The following is a 17,417-nucleotide window of genomic DNA, read 5'->3' as shown; positions in this document are numbered from 1 at the left end:
TGCACAGCATAGTGAATCCAGAAAGATTCACGCTGCAAAACGAATAGTTTCTTACCTGTCGGTGTAGTTTTGCAGCTTGAAGTTCTTTCTGGATTCACTAGCGAACCCACCCGCCTCCGCCAGAAAGATGAGGCTGGAGAAGGAGGTGGAAACACATAGAAAAGAAAGCAAGTTGTGAAGCTTACAAAATACGTGAAAAGATACGTGAGAAGAATTACGTTGAAAATACGATTAACAAACATAGCCATGGATTCACTACAAAGACAAAAAAGAAAAAACAGACGTAAAAAAGAATCCGAAGATGGCGCCCAAGGGTGGTAGCTTCCGCCAGAAGCACGCCGACGTCACCGAAGGTACACCAAATGGTGGGACGTCGACGCCCACCTGGGCTACGACAAAAAAAAAAGAGAAAAAAAGACTACGATTCCGGACCCAACCACCAGATTGCGGAATATGCACAGCATAGTGAATCCAGAAAGATCTTCAAGCTGCAAAACTACACCGACAGGTAAGAAACTATTCGTTCTTTTAACAGGGTGTCCAGTCACTCAGGAATAAAGTCTTGTAGTGAGTAGTATTTGCCCCCTTTTAAACCACGTATCACTTTTTTATTACTGCACATATAAAAGAAAATAAATACCCGCACCACTGTAATCAGGTGTCGAAGCACACCCTGTCGGCACTCGGCCTTCGGGGTGGGACCCCGATGATGAAGCATGTCACCAACTAGGTTGGTGAGTGAGGGGTCTTCTAGAAAGGACATGCTTTGTCCTGCGTAAAAGTTGGGCACAAGTACTCGATTAAGCCTTAAGCTTGAGGCACAGAGACTTTCTCTTTCACGCCTTCAGGGGGTACTCCTCTTTCTGTTGTGTATAAATCCTTAAGCAGGGGACCGGGAGTTCCCACCTTACATTTCTGTTAAACACCCTTACTCTCTCTTATTGTTTTGCAATAAAAATAAAAACTGCAATTAAAAAATAAATAAAAATTTGTGAGACTTCCTCCTATGTCAGTGTGTTCATGTAAAATGGTGGAACTCCCCAGCTTATATACCCCTAGTTAAGGAACTGAAAGAGCAAGACAATCCTAAACCAACACTGCCGTGGAGAGACCCCCACCACCAACTAATACTTGTTTAAGGGGAAAAGTAACAACGCTTGCTCATTCTTTAACAATAACACATTCACCACCTCAAAAACACAAACCACTACCACTACTATTGCTTTGTGCTGCAGCATTCCTTTCAATTACAGAAAAACAAATTCAATCCGATTTATACATGAACGCCTCTTCACTGACAACAAATGTGTTCTTGTGTAACGTGACTGGTGCTCATGTAAAGCGCTCCAATACCCTCGGGTCGAGTTCGCGCTATATAAATCTGCAAAAATAAAAAATAACAAAGCTAGAGAGGAAGGGAAGTAAGTGGTAGGTCAGCAAAGTTGACCGGTGCTCTGCCTACAAACAAACAGCGTGAGTGCCCAACAACCCTAGAGACAACAAGTAGAGCGGGAGCCGTCCAGGACTACAGAGATACAGCTACCTTCTGTGGAGAAACGCAAATGCGTCACTAGTGGTCGGATGTCATGGGTAATGGAGAAGTCAAGATTTGGGGTATTAAAAGGAGTCTGGAGAAGTGTCATCTGATAGTAGGTGTGATGGCGAAGTCAGGGTTTGTAATGTTGAGAGGTGTGGAGGTGTCAGCGGTGGTTCAGAGTGTCAGCTGGTGTTTGGACAGTGGGGGCAGCTTTCAGGCGTTAGCTGTCAGTGGGGGCTCACTGAATGCGACGACCCGAGGCTCTGCTGGTCAGATTGCGGTGTTTGCCCTTGGATGGGCGCCTGTGTCACTGCGCGCAGAGAGCAAGGGGCACATGAAGGTTTTGGCCGGGGGTGAGGAACAAGCAGCAGGGGGTGAGGAACAAGCAGCAGGTGCTGTTGTAGCCGCCGCTTTGCATTCTGTGTATAAATAGCCCCCTGTGCAGAACTGCCCTCTCAGTACTCACCGGTATGTAGCGGTGGAACGTGCAGCACAGGCAGACAGTGAGAGGTGGTGGAGGCCGGCGGCGCCTGGGGGTAGGGACCGCCCTCGGACCCTCCCCGGGGTGGAGCTCTGAACAGATCTCCCCCACCTAACTGGTTGTAATGGTTGGAGGGGCGGGCGTAGGATGTATACAATGGGCTGCGCTCTGACCATTGCAGTGCCCTGTGCCGTGGAGGAGCAGGGGGTGTGTGGCGTGGTGGGCTGGGTGTCCCTGGGATGAGAATTATCATTATTATTTATTTATTTATTATTTTATTTATTTAGTGCATTTTTTGCCGTGGGGTAAGTAAAAGTGTCGGGGAGGCATGTTCTTTCGGCCAGAGGGAGAGGGCTGTGTTGTTGTATTGTGAAGCGCTCTGACACCTTCGGGTAAAGTCCGCGCTATATAAAATCGCATAAATAAATAAAGAAAAAAATTAATTTATAGGGGAGGATGTATCTTCAAATATACCGTATCCAATTAGGGGGCGCTTGAAGCGCTGCCTCGCGCCACCGTCCCGGTGCGGCACATCAGGTGCGGGAGATATAGCCAGGCAAAGGCTGCTGAGGAAGAGAGCAGTCATCGGCGCGACCAAATCCGCACGTGGCCAGCTCTTGTCGCTCCCTCTCCCATTCACAATGCTGGGCGCGTGGCCAGCTCTTGTCTCGTTTGTCGGCAGAAACGATTGCTATAGTTCTCTGGCGAGAACGCGCTTCGCGCGTCTCTAAGCCGAGACCTAAAAAGGAGCTATAGAGGGAGTTCTTGTAGCACACAGGGGAAGAGGTTTCTATTCTTGTTTGTTCTTGGTCTGCCGAGGTCAAGGCAGAGGTGACAAATTCTAGATCTGTGAAACCTGAACACCTATCTCAGAAAGCAATCATTCCACAAGGTAACACTGCAGGAGATATTGCAACTCTTTAAACCAAGGAGACTTTACGATAAACCTTGATCTCTAACGTGTATTTTCATATTCCCATCTACCCAGGCACAGGATGTTACTAAGATTCACGGTAGCCAGCAGCCACTACCAGCTCAAGCTGCTCCACTTTGGCGCCCCACGCATCTTCACAAAGTGCTTGGAACCTATAGCAGCCTTTCTACGACAGCACCAGCATCAAATCCAGACGACTGGTTGGGCAAGGCACCTTCCAAGCAGGTTGCATGAACATTAACAATAGCCTGCACAAAGATCTTCAGCAAACTGGGTCCACCCTTCATCAGTCACAAAACATAAAATTTTTTGGGGCCACGCTGAAAACAATATTCTCTAAAGCGTATCCCACACCAGAGAGACAACTGAGACTGAAGCTGGCAAAGTTCATCCTAAGGAAAAAAACACTTTCTGTTCACCTCTACAAGTCCTTTGTAGGGCTTTTTAGGGATGAGGTCCTCTTGCATTCCTCTACTCCCATTTTGCCATCTACGAATGTGTCTACTTTAAGAGGAATTGACAGGCAATGGGTGTAAGTGACAGCATTGTTTGAGCTCATCCATATCACTCCTGGCATGGTCACAGCCCTATCCTGGTGGACGCAGCAGGATCCTCTGTCAGCCGGACTCTTTTCCTACAAAAACTTCTCCCCAGTCATCACCACCGACGCTTCCCTAGAGGGGTGGGATGCTTATCTCCAAGTTCATGGCAAATGGCAACCATCTCAATTTCATCTGCACATCAACCTGCTAGAGTTGAAGGCAGTACACCTAGCCTTATAGGCGTTTCTCCCAAGGATTCACAATTGTGCAGTGCTCAACCGCACAGACAGTACAACTAGGATGCACTATATCGACATTCAGGGTGGCACAAGATCTCACCTGTTATCCCAGGAAGCACACAGGATATGGAAATGGTCTGTCCATCACAAGATGCGTCTACGAGCAGAACATGTTTCCGGAATACAGAACACTATAGCAGATGCTCTCAGCAGGCTGACGATATCTTGCCACGAGTGGGAACTCTACCAGGAGACCCTGGACAGCATCTTTCTCAGGTGGGGCAAACTAAGTCTGGACCTTTTTGCAAGCACCCCAGATCCAAAAATGCCAGATTTACGTAAGCTGGCATCCGCAGCTGGGATTATGGGGGAATGCATTTTCGATTGCATAGTCCGTAATCTTTGCCTACGCCTTTCCTCCGATTCCTCATCTCAAGAGTCCTCATAAGACTGAAGGCAGACCCTTGTAAAGTGATTCTAATAGCGCCCACATGGCCACGCCAGCACTGGTTCACTGAGTTACTTCTCTCACATGAGTGTTGCATTTAGCTGAAGCAGTTCCCTTCTCTGCTGACATTGAAACCGGGCCAAGTTCTGCATCCAGGCACTCACTTAATTTATCATCATGGCTCCTGAGTTCCACAAATTCAAAAACCTGAACATTCCGTTGGATTGCAGGGAAATCCTAGCCAGAACCCGTGCAGACAGTACCAATACAACATATTGCCTCAAGTGGAAAAGGTTTTGCATGTGGTGGCAAAGGTCTATGGTACATCCTCTTTACCAGAAGAAATTCTTCTGTATCTTCATCTATCTCAGTTGGGACTAGCTCATACTTCCATCAAAGTCCCAATTCAGGCGATCTCCCACTTGTCAATTGCTATGGTCTTCCAGGATCATTAAATAATTTCTCAAAGGCTTATTCCGAACACTTCTTCTGGTAAGGCCTCCTCCTCCGCGTTGGCAGCTGAACATTGTACTATCTCAGCTTGTGAAGTATCCCTCTGAGTCCATCCACATACAGGATATTACATTTCTCTCCTGGAATGTTGCTCTCCTCCTGGCCTTAACCTCGGCCATAACAGTCTGTGAGATTCAGGCTTTCACCATCCGGAAAACATTCCTCCAATTCACTGACAATAGGGTTATTCTCCGCACAAACCCTAAATTAATTCCTAAGGTCCCTTCAGACTTTCACCCTAATGAACTGGTAGTTGTCAAGTCTTTTTTTTCTGAACCCTACAAGATCAGCTGAAAGGGCACTACACTCTTTAAACGCGAAACGGTGTTTAAAATTGTATTTGGACAAGACTTAAATCTTTTGGTAAGCCTCAACTGTTTGCAGCACACAGTTCCCCAGGAAAAGGCTTTTCTCTTTCAAAACAAAGCATCTCTAGATGGATATTCAACGTCATTCAGTTCTGTCACCTGAAGGCTGGCAAGCCGTTGCGCTGAACAGTTCGTGCCCATTCTACAAGGACTACATCTAATTCTATGGCGTTATTTGCTGGTGTGCCCCTCCCCAAAGTCTGCCGGGCTGCAGCCTGGAAGAACATACACACCTTTACTCGGAACTACTGCTTGGTTCTTAGTGATGCGGCTGTAGGCCAAACGGTGCTTCAACATCTTTTCCAACAAATGTGAGCCATACTTTCCTTTCCACCATCCCCTTATTGATTATGCACATTTTTCATTGCATTTCTATATGGTACTTTTGTATTTATATGTAGATTCCCTTTCATAAATATGTAGATTGTTTCATACATTTGATATGGGTTAGATTGTTGGGGGAAATGTGTTATTCAACTGCTGTTTAATCTGATTCAAGCATGTGAGTCTATGAAAGTTCCAATACTGGAGTAAGAAATTAAGTTATTTTCTTGTAACAGTAGTTCTCCAGTATTTAAATATTTCATAGATTCAGATTCACCCCCACTCTTCCCCCTCTCCCCCCCCCCCCCCCCCCCTCCGGAAGCTCACATTTCTCTCTCTCTCTCAGTGAAAGTTTTAGATTATACACTTATGCTCCAAAATCCGAGGGACTGGTACTTCTCACAGGAGTGTTCAAGAGGGTTGTACAAACTTTTTAGTCTCTTTTTTAAAAATGTCTAGGATAGGTTATTAAACTAAAGGGCCTAGGCCTTTTCTAGTATATACCTATCATTACATTGCTTTTCTAAGGTACCAGGGAACTCTCATCGTGGCCACTGGGAATGATTCAAGCATGTGAATCTATGAAAGATTCCAATACTGGAACTACAGTTACAGGTATGTGACCTAATTTCTTATTCCCCGTCCTTGAGGAGAACAGCTACAAGCAGAACTCTGTCCTTGGTTAAAAGTGTTCTGTGCTGAGGACAGTCCTATTCCCAAAGGCCTGACACTTACAAATATTGGTACCACGCTGCATTTATGTATCCAGAGGGTTGACTCGGAGTGGGAAACATTGTACAACTGAAGGTCAGCTTTATTCACAGGTTTAAGTAATCACATAGAGGTCTCCCCACCCTCAGTTTTGCACTCTACAGGAGAGAGAAATCACAGGAACCATGGGGATCCGCTGGCAGAAAAGGTACTAGGTCAGAGAAAACGAACTAAAGGGAGGCAGGAGGGCACAGATCATGATGTCATGTGCGATATCCAACCCAAGAATCAGTAGGACTTTAAAAGTCCCAGCAGATAAAGTGCTTTTTGGCTAAAAAGCCAGGGCAGGATGAAGGTGCCACCCCTGAGGCAAGTATTTGGCAGCAGGAACAATGATGCTGAAACGTTGCAGTGCTGCTGCATCTTGCATTGGACGTACAGTGTGGTTAGATCATCAAGCGTATTCCTTCCTATAAATGGAAAAAGAACAATTGATGGACAGAATGATGAACAATGTCATACATTCACGTTTTTTGCTCACCATGCATTTCCAGTTTGGACCCAGCCATATGCAAATCCGTCTTGACCCTGCACCCAATGGGAACAGTCCAGCCCGAACTGCCAGGCCCTCCCTGGACTAAAAACAAGCATCATAGGACAGGTTTCCAGCTTTAAGCCCTCATCAGCCAGGATAGCTTGACTCCGGTGGCATGGAGAGCACGGGACCCACGTCTGGGCATACCTGTCCCACTCGGGGTGACAAATGCAAAAAGAACAATTGATGGACAGAATGCAGAACAATGTCAAACATTCACCCCTGTATAGAGATCTGGACCTAAATCCATATTTTTTTGCTCACCATGCCATTCCAGTTTGGACCCAGCCATATGCAAATCAGTCTTGACCCTGCTCCCAATGGGAACAGTCCAGCCCAAACTGCCAGGCCAGGTCCTCCCTGGACTGGAAACAAGCATCCTAAGACCGGTTTTGGGGTTTCACCCCTCTTCAGCCAGGATAGGCTGACTCCAGTGGCATGGAGGGCATGGGAGACAGGCCTGGGCATACCCGTCCCACTCGGGGTGACAAATGCAAAAAGAACAATTGATCGACAGAATGAAGAATAATGTCCTATATTCACCCTAGTACAGAGATCTGGGCCTAAATCTATCGCTTTTGATGAAGGGTAATACCCAGAAACCGGTCCCTGGTTGCTTTTTTCCGGTCCAGGGAGGACCTGACCTGACAGTTCGGGCTGGACTGTTCCCATGAGACACAGGGTCAAGCCTGATTTGCTTATGGCTGGGTCTAAACTGGGGTGGCATGGTGAGCAAAAGAATGATGGATTTAACGCAGATCTCTTGACTGGGGGTGAATGTATGATGTATTCAGCATTTCGTCCATCATTTGTTTGCGTAGCACTATTCCTTCCTATAGATACCTCTTCCCAAGATGTTGCCCTGTGAAACAGTCGTCCTTGGGTGTTTTTTTTTCTACACAGCTACAGAACCTGAAAGCCCCTAACCAGGCCCTGGCGCTTGCTGCTGATTACAGCTCGTTGCTCTAATGATGTTGGATACACTTTGGGTCAGATTCAAGAACAGCTTCAGTGATCTCACCTCTGTCCCCCTGAGTGCGTCCTCTGCCTGTCCCAGTTAGCTACCCTCCTTTCTTCTGCTGCGGGCCTGTTTCACATGTTGCCTCAGCTCCCTGTAACCCATTTCCATGCCATACTTCTGAACCCACTTCATCCGTCATCACATTGGATCTGCACTCATTCTTTGCAGGTTATGTTCTTGCTAAGTGTCTGATAAATATTCGGGGGGCTGAGCCCCTCTGGGATGTGCAGAATAATCCTAGATGATACGATAGATTTTGCAAGTAGCTGTAATTACCTCAGACTTTCGAAGTGCCTGTAACTGGTGCGTAATTACATCAAACCTGTTGCACTGTAATACTTTAATCTCGTAGCAAACCTGGTTTAGAGTAAGGAAGCAGACCAGCGGCCCCATCCAAGTCGGTGGTCTGGCCTGGTAATTGGCTGCAGTTCTGTTTTAGTTTTCCTGTGCCACTGTATGGCGCAGGGGGCATCACTTCATTCTGATGCAGAGGTGGGCTCCCAGACCGGGGTTATCCGTCGTCAGACTCCTGCTGTCTGTCCGTGCAGGTGGGAATAATTGGATTGTGTGCAGTGCGTTCATTACCGGCCCAGACAGGCCCTAAAGCCAGTTATTTCTGAAGGGGATTGATGTCCTCGGACAGCCCGGCGCATGGACGCTCCCGTCGGCCCGCGAGGCTTAAGCGTGGACAGAAGCCCGTCTCAGCCCGCGCTGATGGGTTTTACTCAATCCGCAGCCATGGCGAGACGGGGCTTTTAACAAACCGGAAGCCATGCTAACGGGCTGAATTCCCACTATCGGAGGGGTTGTGTGTGTGCTTTTAATGTGTGCCGCACACCACGTGAAGATGCGAGCAGGCTTTGTCCGGAGCTGTGGCCTCACCCTGGCTCACCTCTGCTACAGCTTTCTTTTACCTCGGAGTACAGTACTCTCTTCTCAGTCTACTCAACATTTCACTTTTCTTTCCCCCTACGGTTTGCCTTCTTAATGTTTTTAGCTGATTGGGCTTGCACCTCCCCAAGCGAGATTATCCTAATGCTTTGAGTCAGGTAAACCCTGTTTACAGCATCTTTGTAATTGGCCCAAATAAAGCTGTCTGTATAACAGCCATGTCTGTCAGAATTGCATGTATATTTTGAGAATGTTTCGCAAGTTCACCTATACATTTCTGCTCTTATGTTATGTGCTCGGCACAGGAATCCCCCGCCACTAACAGCATTTGAGGTTCTCACAAGAGTTTCAGATAGTGCAGAACTTGGTAGCTTGCCACGGTAATCTCTGATTTGATAATTAAGACGGGACTCTTTTTGATGTTTGCATCAATCAAACTGGGCTTGACCCCAGTACAAAGGCTCCATTCGGGCATCCCCCTCAGTACACATCACATACCGGCTTCCTGTTAAAATCCCCCATACACTTTACTGCGATCTGATAGCAAGGGAGTTTAAATTCCACTCCCCAAAATATGTTTTTTTATTCAATTGTCTATATTGATTATTAGAACATTGGAATGTTGGGAGCTCCATTGAAGATAATGGAGTGCTCCCTGCTTCGACGTGCCGGTCAAGGCCCGCAGAGCAACATTCCAATGTTTTACAAAGGCCTCTCGGAGCTCGAGGGGATTTGAATCCCCTTGAGCTCCGAGAAGCCTTTGTTTTATTTGTTAGAACGTTCTGCCCTCAAGTGGCAGAATGTGCCAATACCTTTATAGCCCTTGGGCTATACCGGCTATTAATGTCCCTCTCCCTTGTTAAAGTACCTTGCCTTCGTCTCGGGCCTTTAATGCAGGAGCGGTCCTTTAATAGCCGGCTATAAGGCTATATCAGTACCTAAACTTTTTTCCATATCTACTCCGACAAGGACTTTTATCTGTGCTTTGTGGCTTCATCCCCTGTACCCTTTCTCCTTCAGACTGAAGAATTGAAAGTGTAGGGAGGGCAACATATATCAGATAAGCGCATTGTTGCTAGCGTAGAAGCCTGCCATAAGGTTTCATGTGGGTTTTTTTCCTATTAAAAATGTACATTTAATACTTGAATGTGACAGTTAAGCCTTTGAATGCTTAAAACGCGTTGTACTGTAATTTGGAGCCTCTACAGTTTCTTTGCAATTGTTGACACAGTAGCTACCAAGTTTTCCTTGCCCTATTCCCGGTTTGTGCTGCTGCCATGCTGTGAACATCCACATGCAACGTGTTACTAATGCATGTTCTGTCCTTTCGCCTCCTGCAGGGGTCCTACCAGTCTGTGTACAACTGGCAGTACATTCACTGCTTGTATCTATGGTGCCGCGTCCTGAGTAACATCTACCCCAGCGAGGTGCTGCAGCCTCTCATCTACCCCTTGGTACAAGTCATCGTGGGATGCATTAAGTAAGTGGCACTGGGGCCTTGTGCATGTGTGAGAAGACAGTTTCTATGTAGGCTTGGGTGAAAACGTATTAATGACATTCACAATTGGCAAAATCTATTCCTTTAAAAAAAAAAATCGATTTTCAGGGTGAAATTCAGTTTTGAAAACTGCCCAAATCCTCTCCTTCATGTGCACTAGAGGAAGAGACTGATTGTGGTGAACACAGAAAACCACCTATGCTTTGGCTGCCCCATGTTACCCCAACACTGCACAATGTACTCCATGGAGGAGCAGGGTACCCACAGCTATTCTGGTGAACAGCCAATCCGAATGGTCCTAATAAAGTAAACTTTTAGGATGGGTTGAAAAGTGGCCTATCAGATTCCTGTTTCAGTAGGGCTCATTATGAGAGTTATTCTAGCGGTTTGGGCCATGGCAAACAGGGGTCACTGGCCACCAGTACTATTGTGCTCCAGTTTTATAAACAAGTTACCCTACAGACACACAATTCTTCTGGAGTAGCAAAGTAGAGCCGTGAAGGCTCATTCTGTGAGGTGACTGTGATTAAAAACTTGGACACAACAACATAGTCTAGTAAGTAACTGTTGCTCATTAACCAGCTAGTGCCCTATCTCTAAATTTAAAATCGGACTTTTACTTGCACGACACTAAAAAAACTGTTCAAAGGAATTGTATCCAAAGAAAGTCAAAACTTTCCAGCACCATTTGGGGTGGGATCCAATCCAATCCAATATTATCACTTCCACACTAGGCTTTCATTAACATAAACCTTATGGGCAGTGATAAGTTTAGGACCCAGTTGCCATTTTACTCCAATGTTTACAACAATTGTTTGATGTTCTGGTCATTAGAACCTGATAAAATGACACAGCAGAGTAAACCTGGTATAAAACATAAGATCCTCTATTTAAGTGGCTCTGACTTGAGTTGCAATATGTGACACCTTTGTGTGCTTGGGCCTGAACTACTTAATTTCCTGCTACAAAAATTGAACTACTTCCTTAAATGAAAGCAACCACTACCCAGGCACTAAGAGGTCCCCTAGTGACATCAAGGCTGCACATAGTTTCTTCAAAGTGTTAATGCTGAAGTCAACAGTGACTTGATCTCTGTTTTCGAGTGATCAGAAATTGCACAGCACCATGTTGTCAAAACTGCTTTCCTATCATGTTTTTAGACATTGACAGATCAAACCCACTATCAATCTACCAAGTGACCTATTTTTGGGACCCGTATCTCAATCTATTGGTTGTGGTAATTGTCTATTGATTGCATACCAACAAGTTGCCTGTTACAGCCAGTACTGACCTTTAGAGATACGGATCAACCAGGACTAAAAAAAAATATTGTATTCTCTGGAACCATTAGGGTTAGAGAGAAAGAACTAGTTCAAATGGATACGGAACAAAATATCGGTCTTCTGTCAACAAGACTTTGTGTTTGGAGGGGCGGGGGATTGCATTTTTCAGTTCTTAGTGACCTGTGTATGGGCTAACTGGCCTCTTGAGTTCACAGTAATTTGGGAAGGGTGGAAATTCACCACATTTGATGCGGGAAAGAGTATATCTCGACCTCTTTGATTTGGGAAGTGAGCCTTAGGATCTTGACTTGCTTCTAAAAGCCAGCTGGGGTGCATGTCTTCATCAGTAGTATATCATCTGGAAAAACTTAGAGGATTGCACACCAGTTAAAGAAGACACTTAATCAGGAGTGGGTCCTTTGCTGGGTTGCTACTTTCCCTTCATACAATGCATAACTCTTGAAAGCCTGACATCTCACTCTTGTGGCTAATGGAGAGGAGAGCTTACTTGCACAGTGAGCTGGACTGTGACTGTTAGGAGTCACCCTAATCCCAGGAAGACCTGTTTAATAGCCCAGCTTATTGTAAGATCTACATGCAGGAGAATTCAAGGGAATAAGGTTACCTAAGAACCACGAAACAACTGCAGCTTGCTGACCAGGAAAAGGAAGACCGACGAAGAAGCATCATCTTTGACATGGTGATGCGTCATATGTTGTCACTGAGAGATGAGCCTGCACAGTCCCCAACTGTTACTTTGACGAGGTTTGCAACATGCAGTGCTTTTAATTTGAGTAAGCTCACGACTATGAATAAAGAGGGCAAATCTAACTGTGAGTCTTGCCTCAATTTTAATTGAAGGAGCACATTGTCCTTTACACATCACGGGGTTTCTGTTTTGGAGTCAGTTAACATTCTCTCGTCTACTCTTTCTATTTTCTTGCTGGACACGATTGTTTTTTCAGTGAGCAGGCAACCAATGATGGCAAACGTGGGCATGCTGGTGAGAACCTGCCGGTAGCCTCCCTGGTGTTGCGTACGTGAGGTGCCTACTCACCCTTCCACCTATTTTTATAAGTGTCCTTCACTCACATACAGGGGTCAAGGGTTTGTGTGGGCGGATTGACTGAATGCAGTTCATGTTTAGGAAACTTGAATGGTTGAGGGCTCTAGGACTGGCCTAGACTGGACATATTGCCAGAAATCAGTTGAAGGTAGATATCCTCACTTCATGAGCCTTTCCTCTGAAAAATCTGTGTACCCTCTTAGAACGCCAGGCCCTATGTTGTATTTTTTTCCCCCAACTGATAAATACCTGTAGGCAGCCTCTATTAAGCTTCTCAGATGAAGGACACGGTTGCAGTACTCCTTCGAACCCTGACGTGCGACCTCGTTGCTCTGCTGGAGCGTGTCAGATTCTGAAACACTTTGAATGATCTTTGTGCCTAGCCCTGAATTTCTGTTCCCATTGGGAACTTTAGGATGGTGACAGCTGTGGGTGCCCATGCTTGAAAATCCTGACCATCATGTAGATTCTGAGATACAGGCCCAATTATATTAAGATACCCTGGAGACTGACTCCATAGAGGGTGCCTGCCACCTGGACATGGCCGATGAAATCGCAGTCAGTTATGCAGCTCTAGTAAATTTGGACTGTATTATACCTAGACATGGTGCAGTGAATCACTTGTCACCATTGGCTGAGAGACAAAATCTTCAGGATAGCTGCAATATTGAATTTATTAAGGTTTGATTGGAGGGGGGGTTTGTTTAGGTGGTGGGTTTTCGGACATAGACGGATTTTGAGCGACACATCAGTGAGTTGTCCCACGAAGTACCCACGGTTTAACCAGTACCATGATTTAGTCCTCATCTGTATCCCTTGCACAAACATGAGTCCTTTATAAAAGCCTTTGCTAAAATGAGACTCACAACACCCAAAGATCCTGGTGTTGAAGAACCAAATGCAGCTCCATAGGAAAACATCCATAGAACAAAAGCTTCTAGAAAATACTGTGGGTTAGAACTAAAAAAAACAAAAAAACATTGGAGGTTAAATCTGATTCATGCAAAGTGCAAGAACCGTCTAGTGTTCTTTATCCTAATATTAGCTAATCCATATACCTGCCTGTTAATAAGCATTTTTTTAAAGATAAAGCAGTAACTCTGCATGCAAGTTTTGCAGCGTGAATCTTTCTGGATTCGCTATGCTGTGCATTATTCTGCGGTCTTGTGGTTGGGTCCGGATTCGTAGTCTTTTCTTTGGTTTTTTTTTTTTTTTCGTAGCCCAGGTGGGCGTTGGCGTCACACCTCCTGGGTGCATTTCCGGTGACGTCGGCATGCTTCCTGCGGAAGCTCCCACTCTTGGGCGCCATCTTCAGATTTTTTTTCCGCGGTCGGGTCTGGATTGTTCTCGTTTGGGCTCCAGACATTTTTGGAGAAAGAAGAAGGAAAATACAGAAATTGGAAAGAAAAATCATCTGAAGACTCCAGGAGACTTCATCGACCAAGGACCAGCAAAGGAGAAGGGGAATTCATCGAGATCTTCAACGAACGTCGACGAACACGCGACCAGGGAGGCCCTGAGCGCTTGATGATGGACAACACGCCGTTCAAGTTCTGCCGTAACTGCCACCACAAGTACGCGCAGAAGGACCAGCACCCTGTTTGCAACCTTTGCCTACCGGTAAATCACGGAAGCGAGGACTGCAACGCCTGCTCCGCCTTCACCCCGAAGACCCTTCGTGTGAGAGAGAGACAGAGGGTAGCGCACGGCACCCTGCAGGGGAAGGCCCCGACTCCATCCCTCTACGAGCTGGGGATGTCCTCCGAGGAAGAGGACAACGCTGCCGCCGAAGACGACAGCTACACGGTCGTAGAGACTGATTACACCAAGGCTTCTGATAAGGTAGGAGACTCTCCGGCCCCCAAGAACCCGAGAGACTCTGAGTCTCAAAAAAACTAGGGCAAGGTCCCGAAAGCGCCGGCGCCCCGACTACTCGCAGGCCCAGCGGACCCTCTGAGAAGGAGTCCCCGGCGCCGAGAGCTGTTGAACAGCAAAAGTCGTCGAAAATCGTCCCCGAAAAGGATCGATCGACGCCGAGGGAGAAGGACCCTAAAGCGCCGACCAGAGACCCGAAACCCGGTTCGGCGTTGAGGCCTACGGCACCGAAAAGCACGGCGCTGAGCCAACCGCCGAAAAGAGCGGCCGAACCATCCGACGCGGAACACGCAGCCGAGATGGAGAAAAAGAGAAGGCGCCTCGAGGCCGAAATGGAAAACATCTTGCAGCGGAAGAAAGAATTTGACGCAAAGATGAAAACCTTCACGATTCCACACAAGACCAAGCCACCAGTGGTGGAGGTGGTCGAGGAGGAAGACGAGGTCGCCGAGGAACAAGACCCGGACGTCGAGGTGGTCGACGACCAGGAAGATGACGAGTGTCCCTACTATAGTTACAACTATGGGGAGGAAGAGGACAGCAGGACGGACGCCGAGTCGGCCCCCTCTGACCTACAGGAGGTGGATTACCTAGATGTCGACACCGACAGCCCAGAGGAGGCGGTCGACACATATCCTTTGAGGCCCTCGCCGCCGGACGACATCGGGGCCTACAACTCGGTGATAAAGTCTGCCGCAGCAGCTTTCAAACTCAAGCTCGACGAAGAGAAGCAGAAAGCAGACTTCCTTCTAGAGACATTGCTCCCCACACAAACAAGGAGCCAGTACCTACCAATGCTCGACAGCGTCTTGGCTCAGGGGAAGGAAGCATTCAGGGAACCCGCAACTTGCAAGGCTGTAACTCCCAGAACAGAGAAGAAATACAAGCATTCCTCAAAGGACCCACCCTACATTCAGGGCACGGTCTCCGCAGACTCCATTATCACGGCCACAGCAAGAAAGAGGGCTAATGTGCCCACTACTTCTGGACCACCACCGGATAAGGAGAGCAAGAGGATGGATCTGGTGGGCAGAAGGATCGAACGGAATGCCGCAACCCACTGGCGCATGGCTAATTCCAACGCCCTGATAAACAGGCACATGTACCAGATCATGGAGGAGCTGGGGCAGTTGGTGAAGGACCTGCCCCAGGATGCCAGGCAGAAGGCCGAAAAACTGGTTGAAGAGGGGAAGAACGCGGAAAATTCTTGCCTCAAGACGGCCCTGGATGGAGCAGACACCTCCAGCAGGCTCATGATGATGGGTGTCACTGAAAGAAGACACGCCTGGCTCAGGATTTCAGGTAATAAACCCGAGGTGCAACACAGCATCCTGGACACACCGTTCAACGACGATACGCTTTTCGGAACAACAGTTGATGAGAAGCTAAGTCAACTAAAAAAGGATAACGAAACGGCAAGGTCCATGGGAGCGTTGCAGTTCAGAGGCAACAAAAGGGGTACCCTGTCACGGAGGCCTGGCGGAAAAGGTGGAAACCAGCCAGGTACATCACAACAGGCTTTCCAACAAACGCACCAGGCAGACTCGCAGGCTCAGCAGAGTCAGCAGAAGCAGTCCTGGCAGTACCAACAAAGAGGCCAGTCCTTTCGAGGGAGAGGAAATGGACGTGGACAGAATAGAAGAGGGGGACAGCAGCCCGCCTCTAAGTGACTCCATGAAAACTCCGTGTGCCCGCCCACAGAAAGGACCCCAGGGGGCAGCACGTACAGAGGGGTCAAGACAAGCTAGACGCCTACGACCACATAACACCAGTGGGAGGAAGATTAAGATTTTACCTCCAAGAATGGACAGAGATCACATCAGACAAATGGATCCTCAACATCATCCAATTCAGATACTGCATAGAGTTGGAGGGGAGGCCAACAAGCAGAAAACCAAAAAGAAAACCACTAGCAAGCAAGCAGCTGCAGTGTCTTCAGGAGGAGGCAAAGGAACTCCTGCGGAAGCAGGCCATAGAACGGGTACCCTTCAAGGAAAGAAACACAGGAATATACTCAACGTACTTCCTGGTACCAAAGGTAGACGAGTCAATGAGACCCATTCTGGACTTACGGTTCCTGAACAAATTCATAAGAACGCAAAAATTCAAAATGACCTCCCTGCAAGAGGTGCTCCCACAATTGCAGACCGGGGGACTTCATGGTCACAATAGACCTCAAAGACGCCTACCTGCACATCCCAATGAACAGAAAGCACAAACACATGCTCAGGTTCACCATTGGAGACAGCCACTACCAGTTCACGACACTGGCCTTCGGACTAAAATCGGCACCAAGGGTCTTCACAAAGTGCCTCGCAGCAGTCGCGTAGGCAAAAACAGTTCCCAACAGGTATTATGTAGAGACAATTTCAAAGGTGTATGCAACAAGCATTACGAAAAGATCAGAAACAAGGAGTCAATTGATTTTTAGAAGAGGTAGTATTATTTACCAAGAAGCAAAAGGGGAAAGTCTTTCATATGCAAATACAGTTTAAACAGCACTGTACAGACCGGATCTTGTGACAACCCAGTGACACTTGGTGCAAGGTGCTATATACAATTAGTGAAGTGAATGTGCAAGTGCTTAAAAACAACAGCATTGGCGACGCATTGAGCAAAGTATGTACATCAATTAGAGGCTCCGAAAAACAAGTTACAGTCACTTGGAAAACAATTATTTCTACAGGAGCACAGAACGTGATATGCGTCGTATAAATCAAGCTGTACAGTCGACGGCGTTTCGATCCCCTTTAGTCGGGATCGTCATCAGGACAGAGTTGTCGATGGACACAGTGCTGTGGGCAAAGAAGGGCAATTTTGAGCGGGGGAGCATGGCTTGGGTCAGAACTGGGGATGAATCGGTGAGCGGGTAATGAATAAAATTAACATTAAAGGTTTAATGTGTATAAGGTGTGGCTGGGGTGGTGGCCGGAACGGGGATAGCAGGAGTGAATATTGGGGGTGGTTAACATGGAGAGGCTGGTGGGTTTGTCTAGAGTTAACCAAAATTATATCCGCCGGTTAGTGGAAGGGTGGCACAAATGCTAAGTGGGCAGAAACTCAGTTTAGCCAGGAAGGCAAGCGAGGCTAG

At 47.1% G+C, this 17,417-nt stretch overlaps 1 protein-coding gene across 1 annotated transcript in view; it reads left to right on the top strand.

Annotated features, from left to right (window-relative positions):
* NOC2L (NOC2 like nucleolar associated transcriptional repressor) overlaps positions 1–17,417 on the top strand; it is a 492,322-nt gene that overhangs the window by 136,622 nt on the left and 338,283 nt on the right. The window contains exon 11 of the mRNA XM_078642345.1: positions 9,945–10,084. Coding sequence (XP_078498471.1) covers positions 9,945–10,084 — 140 coding nt within the window. The remainder of the gene's footprint in view (positions 1–9,944; positions 10,085–17,417) is intronic.

The sequence above is a fragment of the Lissotriton helveticus genome, chromosome 5_1 (assembly GCF_964261635.1).
Source record: "Lissotriton helveticus chromosome 5_1, aLisHel1.1, whole genome shotgun sequence".
Taxonomy (NCBI): Eukaryota; Metazoa; Chordata; class Amphibia; order Caudata; family Salamandridae; genus Lissotriton; species Lissotriton helveticus.
Note: the sequence above shows the minus strand (reverse complement) of the source record. Positions and strands in the feature narration are given on the sequence as shown.